Source organism: Acomys russatus, chromosome 7 (genome assembly GCF_903995435.1).
Source record: "Acomys russatus chromosome 7, mAcoRus1.1, whole genome shotgun sequence".
NCBI lineage: Eukaryota > Metazoa > Chordata > Mammalia > Rodentia > Muridae > Acomys > Acomys russatus.
In genome coordinates this window covers 7251221-7268373 of record NC_067143.1, presented here as the reverse complement: position 1 = coordinate 7268373, position 17153 = coordinate 7251221, and the positions used below count along the sequence as shown (strand labels likewise).

The 17153-nt window shown below is 44.9% G+C and overlaps 1 protein-coding gene across 1 annotated transcript; it reads left to right on the top strand.

Moving 5' to 3' along the window:
* Window positions 1–12374: 12374 nt before the first annotated feature.
* LOC127191473 (ubiquitin-conjugating enzyme E2 W-like) lies at window positions 12375–12746 on the top strand. The gene has a single exon (XM_051148584.1). The coding sequence runs from the start codon at window positions 12375–12377 to the stop codon at window positions 12744–12746; it is 372 nt and encodes a 123-aa protein (XP_051004541.1).
* The last annotated feature ends 4407 nt before the right edge of the window (window positions 12747–17153 follow it).

Below are 17153 nucleotides of genomic sequence, written 5' to 3'. Positions count from 1 at the left end.
CCTAGGGGAGTAAGTAGTGGATTGCTGAGTGCAGATTCAACCACTAAGGAGAAGGACAGAAGTCACATCCACGAATGAAGGTTACCTGCCCTTTCCTCACACTTTTGACACAAAGGATTGGGTTGGTCCTAGATGGGCTGGTCCTCGGCACTGCCCTGGGTAGGCTGGCAGGACCTGTCATTGCTCTCTGGCTCTTTGTCTTCTCCGTGGGCAGAATGTCACGCTAGTCTATCTCCTAAGCCCTTCTATAGCCTAACCCTTCTTCTGCTGCCACGTCATCAGCTTCCTTCTGCATCCCAAAGACCACGATATCTTAAAGAATAGGGCAGTTATTCCCCACATCCCAATGCAGTGTCATTAACTAAACATCGCCTGTTTGTCCTATGGCCCATCTGCTATCATTGTCACTGCCAAGGCACACACATCAGCTGTCATGTGCCCTGCTCTGGGCCCTGTCAGTGGTACTGACCCTCCTGGATGCGAGTGCTATGTGCTTAAATGGAGCGTGTGAAAATGATTGGCTTTTCTTTTTAATTTTTGACTATATCATAATTGTGTGGCTGGTTGTTTTATCTGTGACTCACCCAAGGACTGAGGTAGAATAAGATAGAAATGACCAATTAGTAGACACTGGCTTATTGATTTGCTTAGTGACTTATTTAAAGCACCGCTTGTACTGGCTGTTTGCCAAGCTACCTGGAACAGAATGACCTGGAGAAAGAGCTGAAACGATGGGTCATGGCCCTTACCAAGCTGGCACATATGCTAGGTAAAAGCTTGCTTGCTTGCCTGACCACCTTTTGGCTTTAGAGAATGAAATGAGACTATAAAGCCAACGTGCCATGGAAGCCTTCAGGAGCTGGCCTGGCTTCAGTCCACCATGGCATCTCCTCTCTTCCATTCTCACTGGTGTCAGGCTGCTTACTCCAGAAGAATTCCTGCAACACTTCTGGAGGCCTCCCAGTGAGTGCTCCATCACCAAGTCTCCAGTCAGCCCAGGGAAGATGCCGCTCCAGGGCCTCTCAGCCCATTGCAGGTCCTTAGAGTTCAGAAGCATAGAGCCCTGATGGGATTCTGGGGTCCCCTTATAGTTGCCCAGGGGGTTGTAAGACCCAGGACCAGAGTCTTCAGTAAATGAAGACAAGACTAGGTTGCTCCTCCAGACCAGGTAAAGACAATTGGAGAGTAGGCTGGAAGAGGCAGGGCAGGTTTCATCCTCCCACAGGAGACTGCATCTGAAGCCTTGATGGGCTACTTATGTGGCACTGGTCTGTCTCCAGGAAAATAGACAGTCCAGGAATTTTAAATGGGAAGGTCCAGCTTTCTGAATGAAGGGTAAATGGATGTGTGTATGCCTGTAATGCTCCCATGGTTCTGTAGCTACAGGATCTGACTGGGCTCTCACCTCTGGTGCCTCTGTTGGCAGTTCATCCGAGCCTGCACTTACCTCCCATAATAGGAGGTGGCCGGGCACAGGGACATACATGTGTCCCTATGTTACCACCTCTTAAGTCACTGTGAGGTGGCCAGGCAGGCAGGCACTTACTTGAAGGCAAGGCTGGTCATCTTCACCCCACCCTGTGCATTACACAGGGCTAGGCACATCTGACGTCCCCCAGCTCCTGGTTAGGAACTCTTTTTATCATGGGGTCTGCACAGTCCCAATGTGAGACCCAAACAGTCCTACAAACCAGGTTCAACAACATTTAAAGAGGATTTGCCAGGCTGGGCGTGCGTAGTGGCGCACGCCTTTAATCCCAGCACTCAGGAGGCAGAGGCAGGCGGATTGTTGTGAGTTCGAAGCCAGCCTGGTCTACAAAGTGAGTCCCAGAGCAGCCAAGGCTACACAGTGAAACCCTGTCTCAAAAAAAAAAAAAAGAAAAGAAAAGAAAAAAGAGAAAAAGAGGATTTGTCGCAGACTATGGCATATAGGTGAAGCCCTCCACATTAAAGACTCCCCGTGAAATTGATTGGACTTCCTTTGATGTCTTGTCACCTGGCTATCTGAAGGCACCCCAAATTTGACTCTGATTAACAGACTCTGAGAGGTCTTTATGGGATCATGTGGCCACCCAAACCAGTTCTTGTGTATGTATTCATGGTATCTGATGGCCCAAGACCCCCTGGATGGATTCACTACCAGAATCTTCCCAGACCCAAACCATACTGGCTGCAAAGACTGTTAAGCCGGAAAACACCAAGGAAGCACCCCATTAGCATCCCCAGAGGGTGAAATTTCTCCACGATGTCTCCTGTGTTCCAGCTCCAATTGCCAGTGCCACACAGCTCTGAGGCGGTGGCAACACCACCTGACCCTGTCCCTCTAATGGCATCTGCCCCAACACCGTGATCACTGACATCATCAGGCCAGCCAGTTCTGCCAGACTCTTATTTTCTGTGCTTCTGTGAGGAACCTATCCCAATGGGAATTCCACTGAGGGAAGTGCTAGGCCCTCTGCTCGTCCGAGAAGATGGAAGCTGTGTTATCCAAGCCACATACTTGCCTAAAGAGAATGGAGAGCCCCTCCATTCTCACAGAATTTCTCCTCACAGACGGGCTTAAAGGTTCCAGATATGGAACCTCTTACAGATGGGAACTAAGCCTACAACGCCGCCGGATAGTCCATTACATCAAAAGACTCAAAGCAACAATATATCAAGAAAGGAAACCACTTGCCTCAGAGGACGAAGAAATTAAAAACAGAAACCAAACCCTACAGTTCCTAGAAGCGATCTGGGCACGCCGGCTGTGGCAGTGGCATACTGCCAAGCTCACACAAAGAGCCCAGGTCTAATCCATGAAGATTAGCAGTCCCCTCTCATTACCTCCCCCCAGAAAGTCTGTCCTAATAACTAATGAAGGGGCTGCTAAAAATCAAGAAAGCTTTCTGGTTCCCACGGGTAGGAAAACATTAATTCCTGAGATGACATCCCCCAGCCTAGTGTGACAAGCTCATGAAACTACTTATCTGGAAAAACTGCCCTACAAGAATTGTTGCAAAGATTTGTGGTGATCCCGAGATTGCCAACACTGACCCAACGAGCAAACAAAGCCCATCTTCACTGTGCTTGGAACAATCTCAAAAAGAAATCTGAGATCCCAGGCTGACACAGAAACAAGTGTCCTACTCATCTAAACATCTGGAAGTGATGTTTAGTGAACGTCAACCCAGCAGAAAGTACCAATGTTTTCTGGTTATGATGTCACTTTCTCAGGCTAGATAGGAGCTTTTCCTGCCCAAACATTTTACTGAGAACTTTTGCACATGATTCCACCCTCAACCAACAGACCAGTTGAGAGTATGAACAGGATTTCAAAACAGCACTGGACAAACATTGCCAAGAAACAGACCTCCCTAGGCTGGAAATTCTGCCACTTGTACTGTTGAGTGTGAGTTGCATGCCCTGTCCTTTCGAGATTGTGTTTGGCCACCCACCTCTACTGCTCCCAGAGGACTCAAAGATGTGTCCCAGAGTGTGGACACACCTGCCTCCAATGGTTCTTGACAGATGGAGCTCACATTGCACAAAAAATGTCTAGTCCCTCAGTTCTTAAAGTTGCAGATCTCAAGCAGTGGACACACCACACCCACGCCAAGGCTGCTGCAGACCCAAGCCAGGAAAGGGTTGTGACAGCCTACCCAGACCAGCCTCTGAAACTGACCCGCTCAGAATTACCCCCAGAATGGAGACAGCCCCAGATGTAGCCATGGGACAAAAGAGCGATTATGGATTGTGGGGCCACCTATTGGTCTTGGACTTCACCATGAAAGGAAGCTGCAAGGGAGCTCCCACAGATGGATAAGGAGTTAAGGCTATAATGGGCCTTTGGCTTGTGGGGCAAGGTTGGGGAACCCAGAGAGAAATAATATGGTAACTGTCCATTTTCAAAGGCCCTTCATCTTGAAAAGACACATCTCAAAATGCTGGCCTTAGTAAATACCAGCCCTGAGCTCCTTTACCCAGATCAGGGTTTCTGGATCTGCTTACAAGCAAGCAGGCTATTACACTGGAGTAGGAATGACTAGCCAAAGCAAGGCAAGCCATAATACAAAAGGGACATGTTTATCTGGCCACCTGGTCAGGTCATAGGGAAAAAAACAGTGTGTGTGAAATAAAAAGACTAAGAATAGTTACTGTTAAAGCAACAGTAGCTCCTAATCGTGCACATTTCGCCTCCTTCCCCAAGGGTATTTACACCTGCTGCCCAAGAGAGAGTTATGAAATTCATGTTCTTGGACCCTGACTCTGATGTGTTCCCAAGAAGTGAGGTCAAGCGATACTTACAGCCCTTGGATTCAATAGATAAGAGAACTTGGGGGCTGGAGAGATGGCTCACCAGGACAGTCCTGGGGTAGATGAATGTGGAGAAAGTCATCATCAGGGAGTGAAGGAACCTTCAAGAGACAGATTGGAGCAAAGAAGAGCCTCTACCCTTCCGCATCAGACATGTCTTTAATGGTCAGCACTGTGACACTATGATACTGTCTTTCTGTGTCTGGCTTTACTTTGTTTAACATAAGGATTCCCAGCTCCATCTATTTTCCTGAGAATCTCATGATCTCTTTCTTCTTTATAAGTGAATAGAATTCTATGGTGTATGTACTGAAATCCGAATGGAGCAGAAGCAGGAACCCAGAAGAGTGAGAGTTGGAGGAGTGTATTCATAATCTTGCAAGGAAAACTAGAGCTTTAAATAATTAAAAAGCAAAGAAATAAACAAACCTGCTCAAACTATGGCACCAGCCAAGGAAAATATAGACAGTAAACTTCAAACCCCTATCCAGACCTAGTCGATGGACAGGACATTCTCCATCGTTAAGTGGAGAGTGAGGTCTGACTTTCATACGAACTCTGGTGTCCCATTTTTTACCAAGTCCCCTTGATGGGGAGGCCTGGTGGCACTCAGAAGAAGGATAACAGGTCACCAAGAAGAGACTTGATACCCTATGAGCATATACAGGGGGAGGAAGCCCCCCTCAGTCACAGACATAGGGGAGGGGAGTAAGGGGAAAGCGGGAGGGAGGGAGGAATGGGAGGATACAAGGGATGGGCTAACAACTGAGATGTAATATGAATAAATTAATAAAATATTTTTTAAAAGAAATAAATAAAAACAGTAAATAAATAAACAAAAAGCCAGGCACTGCGTTATACCTACAGTCCCCGCACTTGGCAGGTAGATGCTGGAGAACATAAGTTTAAGCCCATCATGGGCTACATAGTGACGTTTCTCAAAGTGTGCAGGGGAGGGAGTGGAGGAAGCAGTAAGACAACTTTAACAAGAAGAAGCAAGAAAAATGAGCCCATTTTAAAGCTACTCTACATGAAAGGAACAAAATTATTGAGACAACTTCATAAGCCAATAAGACTAAGAATGGATACACAGAAAGGCAACCAAGCCAACCAATTTTTAAACATCATTAAAACAAACATGTGATTAAATAATCGTGCAGTGGTGGAAAGAAGATACGGATAATAATAGGAAGAATGGAGGGGAAAAAAAAGAATAGAACATGGGTCACCGGGATAGCCAACCTCCAAAACATAAACAACGGTGGAATATCCAATGAGCAGACTGAGGCCAATAAACAGAACATGGGGTCAACAAACTCATTACAGGGTTAAAACTGTGAAAAACAGACTAAGAATAAATTTAAATAAAAACATTGAATGTTCCTGCCCCAAGCAAGAAGTGTTGAACTCATGGTGAGAAACCTTTCTACAGAGAAAGATCACGGGCCAGGATGACATCACCGGAGAAGTCCATCAGCGGTTAAGGAGCAGAGAACGCCACTTCCTCATATATATTTCAGGTAATGTAGGAAGTGGGAACATTTCCAAATCCACTGTATGGAGTCAGTACTGCCACGATACCAAAACTTCACACTCATTCAAAAAATAAATAAATAAATAAGAGGAGGAGGAGGAGGAAGGAGAAAAGGGAAAAAAGGTGATTCAAACTTTTTTTAAGGCTACATTGGGTTGTTTGCTTCCTGTTACTAAGAAAACAGCTCAGGCTACCCAGGCTTTTCAACAATTTTTCCATTTACTTAAGCCTTTGTCTTTTCTTAAGATCTTCCACATCAATACCCAATGCCTTAAAGCCATGGTGTGGTTTCCAGTCTTTGTTTTCCCACACCCAGTTGGTAACATAGGCAAGCCTGGATCCAGTGTCCCTAAAGCTCGCCTTACTCCAAAGGATGCACTTCTAAGGCTGAGAGATAGCACTGCAGTTAAGAGGTTTTATGGCTCCTACCAAGAATCCAAGTTCAGTTCCCAGCACCCACATGGTGGCTCATAACAATCTATAACTCTTGATCCAGTGAATCTGGCACCCTCTTCTGACCTCTGCAAGTGCCAGGCACTCACGTGGTAAGCGTGTGTGTGTGTGTGTGTGTGTGTGTGTGTGTGTGTGTGTGTGTGTGCACGAGCTCGCGCACATATATCTGCAAGCCAAACACTCATACACGTAAAATAAAGAAACCTTTTTTAAAGATGCAATGGCAAAGGAGTCTTTGAGGATACCTGTGACTTAGTAAACCTGCAAATATCTCTCATTAAGATGTCCTGAGTGGACACTGTCTCCTTTTCCTCCCTTCAGAGATCTTACTCAGTATAACTCTGATCTCCCAGTCTTAAAATAAAACTCTACACATCTGAGGGCTGGAGAGATGGCTCAGAGGATAAGATCACTGGCTGCCCTGCCAGAGGACCAGGGCTTAATTCCCAAAACCCATACGGCAGCTTACAGCCATATTGAACCTCAGTCCCAAGGGATCTTATGCCTTCATCTGGCCTCTTTGGACACTACACCCATGCAGTGCATAGTGCATAGATATACATGCAGGCAAAACATCCACACACATAAAAATTTAAAAACAAAAATTAATAAAAATATAGCCTTCTGAGATCATTTAGTGTCCTGTTTTGGGCTGATCATTCCTAGAGAAAACTGACTCTCTTTCCTTCAGCAGCCACTAGTTACGTGTAGCTCCTCTTTTATGAATAAGGCCTTGTAAGGAATTTTCCTGTGTGTAGTGCCTTAAACCCAAGGTTGACCCCTGGCCTCTACACATGTATACATGCCTATTCATTCACACACACACACAAACACACACACACACACATACATACACACACACACACACGAAAGAAAAAAAGTAAATGGAATTACTCAAAACAAAACATAGACATCAAACATAAAGAATTTTTATGACAGGAGCATCAGTGGGCATGACACACTGCGAGAAAGAAGCAGTCAGTTTTAAGATAGATCAATAAAATTTACTCAAAAATAACACTGAGAGATGTAAAAGTGGGGAGGGGTGGGTAAGAGCTGAGAGATATAATCTACGCGTATCTAGAGTCCCATACGAAAGCAAGAAGAATAACCAAAATAAATGACGCTCGGGAATGTTCCAAAACTAACTAGAGGTGCCAAAGAAAATATCTAAGAACATCAGTTCCATCCCCCAATCAGGATAAATGTATTTTTTAAACACCTACAGATTTCGTACAGTCTTAGTCAGTGACTCTGCCAAACAAAATGTCACAGATTGAGCAGCTTTGACAAGAGGAATTTCTTTCTCGTACTTCTGAAGGCGGGGAACTCCAATAGCAAAGTGTGAGCTTGTAGACAGCAAGGCCTGGGGTGGCCTTTCTTTCCTCGCATACAAGACAAAAAGAGAGTTAGCACCCTCACATGGTCCTGTCGCCCCACCCGTCCTACCATGATGACATCATTTAACCTGAAGAACCACCTAAAAGCCTTATTTCCAACTCCATTTTCATTGAAGATTAAGGCTTCCATGTGTACATTTAGAGGGCATTAGCATCATTCCCCTGCATAGTCTATACTGAAAATCAAAGAGAAAGAGAAACTCTTAAAGGCTGCCGGAGAATCCACAACAATTGTGCGGAGAGAAACAAAAGCAAAATTAATCTTGTAGATTTCTTATAAGCTATAGAAGTCATAGAAATGGGGTATGTTTTAAAGGAAGGGAGGGGGGGAGAAAGGCCCAACTCAGGTCTACACTCTGAGAATAGAGCTCAAAGGTGATGACTGTCACACCAAGTGAAATCTGAGACAGTTCACTGCCCCCAGATTACCGAGATGGAACTACATCTGCGTTAAGTGGGGGCCACACAAATCTTTGCATAAGATCAAAATGCGTAGAGATTTGTTCACAACACACAAGTGGGTGTAAAACTGGACACACTGAAGAAGGCTAGGTGCAGCTCTTGTACGGCATGTGTGTAAAATGTCATTGTGGTAAACAACTGGATGAAGAATTCATGGGTCGTTTTTAAATGGCTGACAGCTTCCTATTAACTTACAATTACATAGCACTAAAAGGATTTTGGTACCATACACAGTAGCTTCAAAATCCTGAAATCTGGATAAATTTAACATAATATGCCTAATGTCTGCATGACATTAATGAGATAAAGGAAACCCCCATGGCTGAGGAGACGTCCTTGTTCCTGGATTCAGAGATCCGTTATCTTTAAAGAAATCATGGTCCCCCACCATATCTAAAGAGTCAATGAAATAAGAAACACCAACCCCAATTCATGCTTTCATACAAACCACAGGGAAACTCTAATTTACGTGGAAATTTTGGGGGGAAGAGGGAATTATTTCAAGAAAAAGTCCAAAACTACAAAACCGGTTATAAGAATAGAGATATGGAACAAAATGCAACTCAGCATAAGCCTACACCTTGCTCGTAAACTGATCAGCAGCAAAATGTCAAAGCAATTCAAATACGAACTGTGGTTTTTTTTTTTTTTTAATGAAGAATCAGAATAGCAATATAGGTAAAAAAAGATCTTGATCCTGATCCCACATGACACACAAACATTGACAGTAAATGAGCATGTGAAAGCAAGCAGATGGAGGCCTCTGCTTCTTTTCTAGTTTTCAACTCAAAACTTCTGGGGAGAGTGCATAACTTAGTGCTTCCTCTCGTACTGGCAGTTCATTGAGTAGAGGCTATGGAGTGCTTTCTTCCGAAGAGTTTTCAAGCACTATCCAATCTCAGTGTGATGAGGTTCTGGGATCCATTAACCATACGTACCAAAGTTAGGGTTTTGGAGGGTGGTGCCATGAAGTTGGAGATAGGTAGAAATAATTCAGAAGGGTGGAAAGGTCAGTAAAAAGCCATGCTGTTAAATGTCTGGTGGCACACGCCTTTAATCCCAGCCCTGGGGAGGCAGAGGCAGGCGGATCGCTGTGAGTTCGAGGCCAGCCTGGACTACAAAGTGAGTCCAGGACAGTCAAGGCTACACAGAGAAACCCTGTCTCGAAAAACGAAAAAATAAATAAATAAATAAATAAATGTCAGGCTCTACAAAGTTGGTTAGACATGTGGCCGCTACTTGACAAGGGTGTATAAATGAGCCATTTCCACTCAGTTGTGATATCCCAAACTATGCAACCTGTTTCTGTATGCCCAGCTATGGAGAGAACATCTTGTGTTGTGTATGGGTGTGTTGCCTTGCCAATTTAAAAAGATAATAGCCTATAGCTGGGGAAGGAAATAGGTGTGGGACATCTGACATGCAGAAAGAAGTCTGCAATAGAACCAAGCATGGGAAATTAGCCTGGGAAGATGTGGGAGGACAGACTGCTGGTACCTGAGCAGAGGTAGCCAGCCACATGGCAGAATGTAGATTGGTATAAGTGGGATATTTTAAGTTATGAGCTAGTTGTAGAAAGGCCTATCTATGTGGCCTAGGGACTTGTAAATATAGTTTGAGTCTCATGAGTCATTAGTCCAGGAGCTTAGGGCCAGAAGGAAAAGCCACCGCGGCGCCCAGCAATTGAACATGAGAACTCAGGGCTAATTTTACTCCCACTCACACAGCCTCTTGTGTGCCCATAGACTTTATTCTCTCAGCTCCCACTTCTATATCATCTGATATTCTCATCACAGAAGATGATATGTGAAGATGAAAATAGTTGTTCCGTGCTTGGATGAGGACCACAGCCCCACACACAGGATGCCTCTGTTCAGTCTTTGCATCTCTGTCAGACTCATTCCGCACTGTAGATTCTCACATGCACAGAGGTAGAGCCATTTGGTCCAATCATGTTTCCCAAGGACAAAGGTCTCAAATGAGGGTGAGACATGGATTTACAACATCTTCATTTGTTTCTCATCTGGATGGGGGTGTCATTAACTTCTCAGCGTCAATAGTCGTGAAAGTCACTCAAGAGGACCAAGAGAAACCAAAAGGCTACACAGTATTCACTATGATGTTTGAAGACTGAGATGGTGTTTTTCTTCATAACCCAGAGGGTTTTTAGCACAGGAAAAAGGAGACATTGGGTAACAGTGTTCAAACCCCCACTTACATTAAGATAGTTATGAAACAAGAAGTTTATTGGAGAAGACCTTCAGGTCCTGGACTAAATTTACAGTAATTAGTATCTTAGCCAATAATGGATGTGTGTGTCGGTGCACTTGCCCTACTTTTCATCAGTTTGGCACTGTTCTGAGATGATGTAACAATCAACTAATTTGGTTGCATCTTTTCCATTCACTCTAGTGAATATTCTTATCCTACAGGGCTACAGAGATGGTTCAGCATTTCTTAAGTTCCCAGCCCTGGTTGCTCTTCCAGAGGACCCTGGCTTGGTTCTCGACACTTCATAATGGCTCACAACCTTCTATAAGTGCAGTCCCATGGGACCAGACACCTTCTTCCGGCCTCCACAGGGACTACACACACACACACACACACACACACACACACACACACACAGTGCACAGACACACGTTCAAACACTCATACACATACAATAAAAATAAGGTCTTCAAAAGGCTTTAATGTTCTTTGATTTAAAACCTCTTATCTTTTACAGACCCCTACCCACCACCATGCAGCACAGGACAGGTCAGAAGATACCCAGAGGCCCAGGTGCCACTAAGATGAACAGATAAGTGGCAGACAGATGGGAGAGAAAGAAAGGCAGAGCAGTGTGTGCACAATGAAAAGAAATGGAACTGGAGATGTAAGGGTAGTGAGGAGCAGCATAATGTGAGTGTGACGTGCGCTGCCACCTGAGGCCATGGTGAGGTCCTGGCCCGTGCTGCCATATAGGGCCATGTCTGGGTCTGTGCCCCTGCAGAAGCAGTGCTCTGTGTCAATGTCCATGGCCCACGGTACTACCAAAAGCCATGTGGATGTTCCTGTTATGGACTGCTCCCTGGAGCCAAGTTGGTGTCAGGGCGCTGTGCCCTTGCTGCTGGCTGCAGCCCTAGGAAGAGCTGGCACCTCGACAGAGCTGGCCCTCGTGGCAGAGGGCGATGGAAAGCCATCCTGAAGATGTGACTGTGGGAGATCTGGCCCTGCCCCTTGACTGCTGTGCAGTGTCCTGGTCAAGGGAGAAATGCCGCCACCTCCAGCCCCATCCCTGCCCCTCAACGCCTGTGGCAGGTGGGAGAATTGGCCCAACTCCTCACCTGGGCAGCACAGTAGAGCTGCCCTTGGTGGCATGGGCTTAGGAGAGCTTGCCCTGAGGGTGTGAGAGACAGAGAACTGGCCAGCTGACCCATTCAGCTACCACCCAGGCCCAGACCCAGGGCCCTGAGTTGGCCCACTCCAACATCTACCCCACCTATGATCTCCTTGAGCATGTGAAGGGGCTGGTCCTGAAGAGCCAATGTTGCGGTATCCATGACACAGAGCAATGACAGGGTATCTAGCAGGAGTCCTGGTGCAGATCCAGTATAAATAACACCACAGAAGCCAGACCAATGCCTCGCTGCGATGAACACCTGCAAGTAAAGCCATTTGGCCAGAGGGACATACTATTGGCACACACTACGACACGCCGCAGCTTCCACGGCGAGATTTTATTTTTTCTTTTTTGTTTTTGTTTTACTTTTTCTTTTTCTTTTTCGGAGGGAGGTTGCGAGGGCAGATATGGAGGAATGGGAAGATGAGTGGTATTGGGGCGCATGATGTCAAATTCACAAAGAACCAATAAAAAGTTTATAAAGAGCATATCTTTACTACTGTATTTATACTTGTATATATCACTTTCAAGCTGTTATATTAGTTAGACATTAGATTTCACTTTTAATTCACAGGGAGGCGGGGGGAAATACCAAAAATAAAGTTGGCTAGACCTGATTTTATGAATTTTAGGATGCATTTGTAACAATGAGGCTTTTTTCTTTTTCTTCATTAAAAACGTAAATTACTTCCTCCCTTCCAATCAGCTGTCAGTCTTTCCTTTCTTATAACCTGCTGTAGTCTTGTGGTCTGTGTCAGTGTCAAATGAACTTCTCGGCTTCTTTCTAAAAACAGGGGGGCACATGGGTCTTAGGCCTCACTGGCCATGGGAGGATGGTTTGATCATGGGGTTGGTGCAGAAACGACCACAAAAAGAACACTTTGCTTTGCAAAATGACTCGCCTTCTGGAATGACTTTAAATGAAAAGAGCATTCAAAATTCAGTTCCACAGTGGCACATAGACATGGAGGGTGCACCAGGGACCTTATATGAAGGGGAAAAATTTCAACTTCTGCTTAATATTAGGAGCCTAGACCCTTTTGGCTCTCCTCAAGTCATGTTTACTGTTGAAATGTTCCCCGTTCATCTTCATGCGTACAGCAGTGGTCATATCTGTTTATCCATTCTAACAGGAGACTGGTCCCCAGCGCTCTCGGTCTGGTCAGTCTATCGTAGCATCTATCGTATACTTCCTAGCTGCAAGGAAAAGGGATGACAACCAGATAACTCCTTTTATGTGCGAACATGTAACAAGAATCCAAAGAAAACAAAATGGTGGTGTTATGATACTACTTGTTGATGCAACTGTTCTCATCCTCGCAGCAGAGGATGTAGGTCCTATTAAGAAAGTGAGCACTTTGACCATTCAGCCTTTGAACTTTAACCTTTGGCAGGAAGTGACCTATAGGCAATGCGGACTACTTCCTTTTGCTGCGTTTTCCCTGGCGTGCATTCTGAGCACATGTTGATGGCTGGTTCAGTCCAGGCAACTGACATTAGTCATACAGGGTTAATTAATGCATGGGTCAGGAAATGTCAAATATAATTCCATTAAAGTTCCAGGCCCTTGTGTACTGTGCAGTAGCAGTGACTTCCTCTGTGGTCTGGGGATGTTCGTTGCCAGCAATGGACATTGTAACGGGAAGAGTTTTCTTAACTCCTGCCACTCGGTGATTAACGCATGATGGGGCCTATGGCATGAATGTACCAGTTATCGTGGGATTATAAGGAAAGTGAGGGGTCCAACATTACACTGAAAGTCACCCCAGCTGTTTCTGTTTGGATTCTGTGCACTGCGACCCGAAGGCTAACAGCAGGAAATAACACACATAGGACTGTAAAAAAAAATTTTTTTTAATTTTAAAAATTAAAAAAAAAACGATCATTGCATATTTATTTAATTGTTTATGTCTGCTGTCGAGTTGTTTTGACATGGAACGTTTTCAAGGAACGTTGGCAGAGAGGTAGAATATGTTATCCCTATGGAGAAAATAAATTCATTTGTTGTATATGGTCCTCAGTCTCCGAAATAAAGGTGTGAAAAATACAAGGTGTGAACAGATTAACCAAGGTTTTATTTTGGAAGTTAAAAAAAATGTCAGTGATGATTAAATTACCACCATCCATCACTTGGCCTGTTATTTTTTTTTCCAAGTATATTATAGTCTGTTACTTCCTGCTAGCCACCAGCATGAGCTCTGTTGCCCAAACACTATTTCATTCATTTATGTTTGGAAAATCCATAAACATTTTTGTTTGTAATCTTGTTTCTTTTGTTACATTTTAAGTTGTTTGAATGTTACACTACTTTAATTGAAAGACTTTTGTCAAGTTTATTTTTCCCTTGTAAATTTTCTTGTACCTTCTTGTCCTTCAATACTGTACCCTAAAATGAGAAAATACATTTTGACAGAGACTCAATGTTAAAAAAGAAAAGAAAAGAACACATGGTGTCCTGGTTTCATTTTTGTTGGTGACATAAAATATTCTGCCAAAAACCAACTTAGGAGAGAAAGGGTCTGATAAACTCAGAATTCTAGGTTATAGGCCATCACCGCAGGTCACTCGCAGCAGCGAGACCTTGAGACAGCTGGTCACACTACATCCACAGAAAGAAAATGAATCCATGCCCACCCGCTCGCCCACCCACTGGCCAGTCTGCGTGTTTGACAGCCCACCCACTTGCCTGCTCAGCTTTCTCCTCGTGCTCAGCTGAATTGCTCCCCTCATACACAGTCAGGGACACTTACTTCGGAAATACTGCCCACACTGGGCTAGGTCAATTAAATTAATAAAAGACACTTTCCAACAGACACACCCACAGGCCAACCCAATGTTGACATCTTATCTTTGATGTCTTCCCAGGTGATTTTGGGATGTATCAAGTTGACAGTCAAAGCTGGCCGTTGTACGTGGTTTCTTTCAAATTTAATAGAAAATGTTCTAAAATTAGATTATGGGCTGAGGGAGTGACTCAGCTGGCAAAGTGTTTGCCGCACACACTAAACAAAATCCTGGCTCAATGACACACAGCTGTAACTCCACCCAGCACCGGGGAGGTGCTGATGGACAGATTCCTAAAGCCCACTGGCCAGACAGCTTAGACAGACTGATGAGCTCCAGGTCTAAGAGACCCTGTCTCAGAAAATTAAGATGAAGAGCGATCAATGGAGGAAGACACCCAGGGTCTACTAGGCCTCTACACACAGATACACATCCACACCCACATGCCGTGTGCATAAATTCACATAAACATACACATACACCACACAGAAATGTAAAAATTAAATAATTAACTTAATTAAATTGTTAAGATGTTTGTCCAACTACAAACGTCTGCTCTACTCATTTGTACTACACGCCAGTGTCCACTAGAGGGCGCACACTGCAAATTAAAGAAGCCTTGAAACAAATGACTAGGATTCACTCCAAGACTGCCAGCTTGTGCGTGTGAGACCAGGCAGAAACGACCATGATGGCAGAGACTAAAGTTCTGCACAGACCAACTTTTATCTGGCTATCAGACTGCTCCTCTGTGTCTGAATGTGTCCCTAATGTCTCCAAAAAGGCCATATCCTAAGAGCTTGGTCTCAGGGACCTGGGAGGTGAGTGGACTGTTGAGAGGTAAAGGCTAGTATGACAGTGTTGGTTGTTATTAAAGATATGATCTTGAAAACAATTGCGCTCTCTCTCTGTCTCTCTCTCTGTCTCTCTGTCTCTCTCTCTGTCTCTCTCTGTGTCTCTGTCTCTCTCTCTCTCTCTCTCTCTCTCTCTCTCTCTCTCTCTCTCTCTCGTGTGTGTGTGTGTGTGTGTGTGTGTGTGTGTGTGCGCGCGCGCTTTGGTAAGTGTTTTGCTCCTACGCTTCACTTAGATGCCAAACAAACAACTTGAGCTGATCACGCTCTTCAGCCTCCAAAGCCATTCAGCTGTTCTTTATAAAGTTAACAGTCTCCACGGCACTTCGTTGTGTTAATTCAAAGCTAACTAATCATCACATAACCTGTGAACAGTGAAGACCAGCATCGAGGTCCCCATCCCTCAAGGATGCCCGTAACCCTGCCAACAGCTGGAACCCCAGATACAGGAAATGGCCTCAATTCATCCTGAACAAAATTGACATACACTCTTTTTGTTGTAATTGTTTTTGGTTTTTTGTTTGTTTGTTTGTTTGTTTGTTTTGTTCTTGTTTTTTGTTTGGTTTGTTGTTTGTTTGTTTTTGTTTTTTGTTTTTGGTTTTTTTGGGTTTTTTGGGGGGGGTTTCAAGTCAAGGTTTCTCATGTAGCCTTGGCTGTCCTGGACTCGTTTTGTAGACACACACTCTTGATAGAATACTTGTTGCTCCTACCAAGAGTGCTTTCGCTAGCATCATCAGCCGTGGGTTCAAAGTCAGGGTCAAAACTAAGATTAGACAAGGGACGCAGGATGTAAATATTAAGTTTAACTTTAAAATTATATCCAAGGTACCATCCTCTCCAGCCCCACCCCTCCAGGAAACATCTGACTCACCTCCATGAAACCACATGCAGCACCATGTTGGCCCAAGGAGCCTTTGAGCAACTAAAGAAGAAAACACCAAGTACAGTGGGATCCACTAATCAAATCACGTGCCACGCCATGTAAGGCGAAGAGCAGCAGCGAGGTCACCTATGTAAGCTGAGTATCCAGGTGCCCTGGAGCCAAGGACCACAGGGGCGGAAAGTCCTCCACGAGTAAAACGCTTGGCCGGTCGAGAATTAAAAGATGAAATCAGGCACAACCTCACTCAGCATCATTCTCAGAGACACACGGGGAGCCCTTGGCTCCCCACACCTGCCCCGCTAGACTTCAGGTATCACACTAAAACAGGATGATGCTTACCCAAGAGTTTTCCTGGCCCTGGACAAGATGGCTGCTCCCTGGTACCCTGCTCTCCCATCCCAACCATCAAAGAAAAGATTCACCGTGTTGCCAGGAGCAACAGACACTCACCATGTGAAGGGATGGTTTTTGCGACAGAGTTGGGACAACGGGGGAGTGAGTTTATAACTAGATGTCTGGTGCTTTCATCCCAACTTTAACGGTAAATGGATAAAATACAGCCACAATGGCCCACCGAGGAGACAATAAGATGGAATTAAGACTCTCGGGAATCAGGGTTTCATCACTCTGCCAGAGCAGCCAAGACACTGGCTAAAGTGGGAAGCGTCCACGATGAATAGTAGCAATGGGATCCAATGATCTCAGGGCCAGCTGCGCACGTGGGAGCTGCCGGCCCACCGGGGCCATCGAAAACCCCGGCAATCCTGTGACAAGATGGAGCGAAGCCATCTCGGACGTCTCCAGGCTGCTGTGTCAAGTTGGCAATCAAAGCTGATGAGGACAATTTACAGCCAAAACTGCAGAGCGCAACCTGGGGGCCTGGTCTAAAGGTTCTCCGGGTGTGTCTGATGATCATAAGCCTGGAAACCGCTGGCTTAGACCACTCTCCTGTACTGAGTGGTTCAGGCACGTGTCTGTGTGAACTGTATGAGCACAAAATGAAATTTCGAGATCACTCCCAATGATACAAGTCTAACATCCAGCTAATTACAAACTAATAGCCATTTATTTAATTTTTTAAGAAGCTTGACTAATCATTACCAGA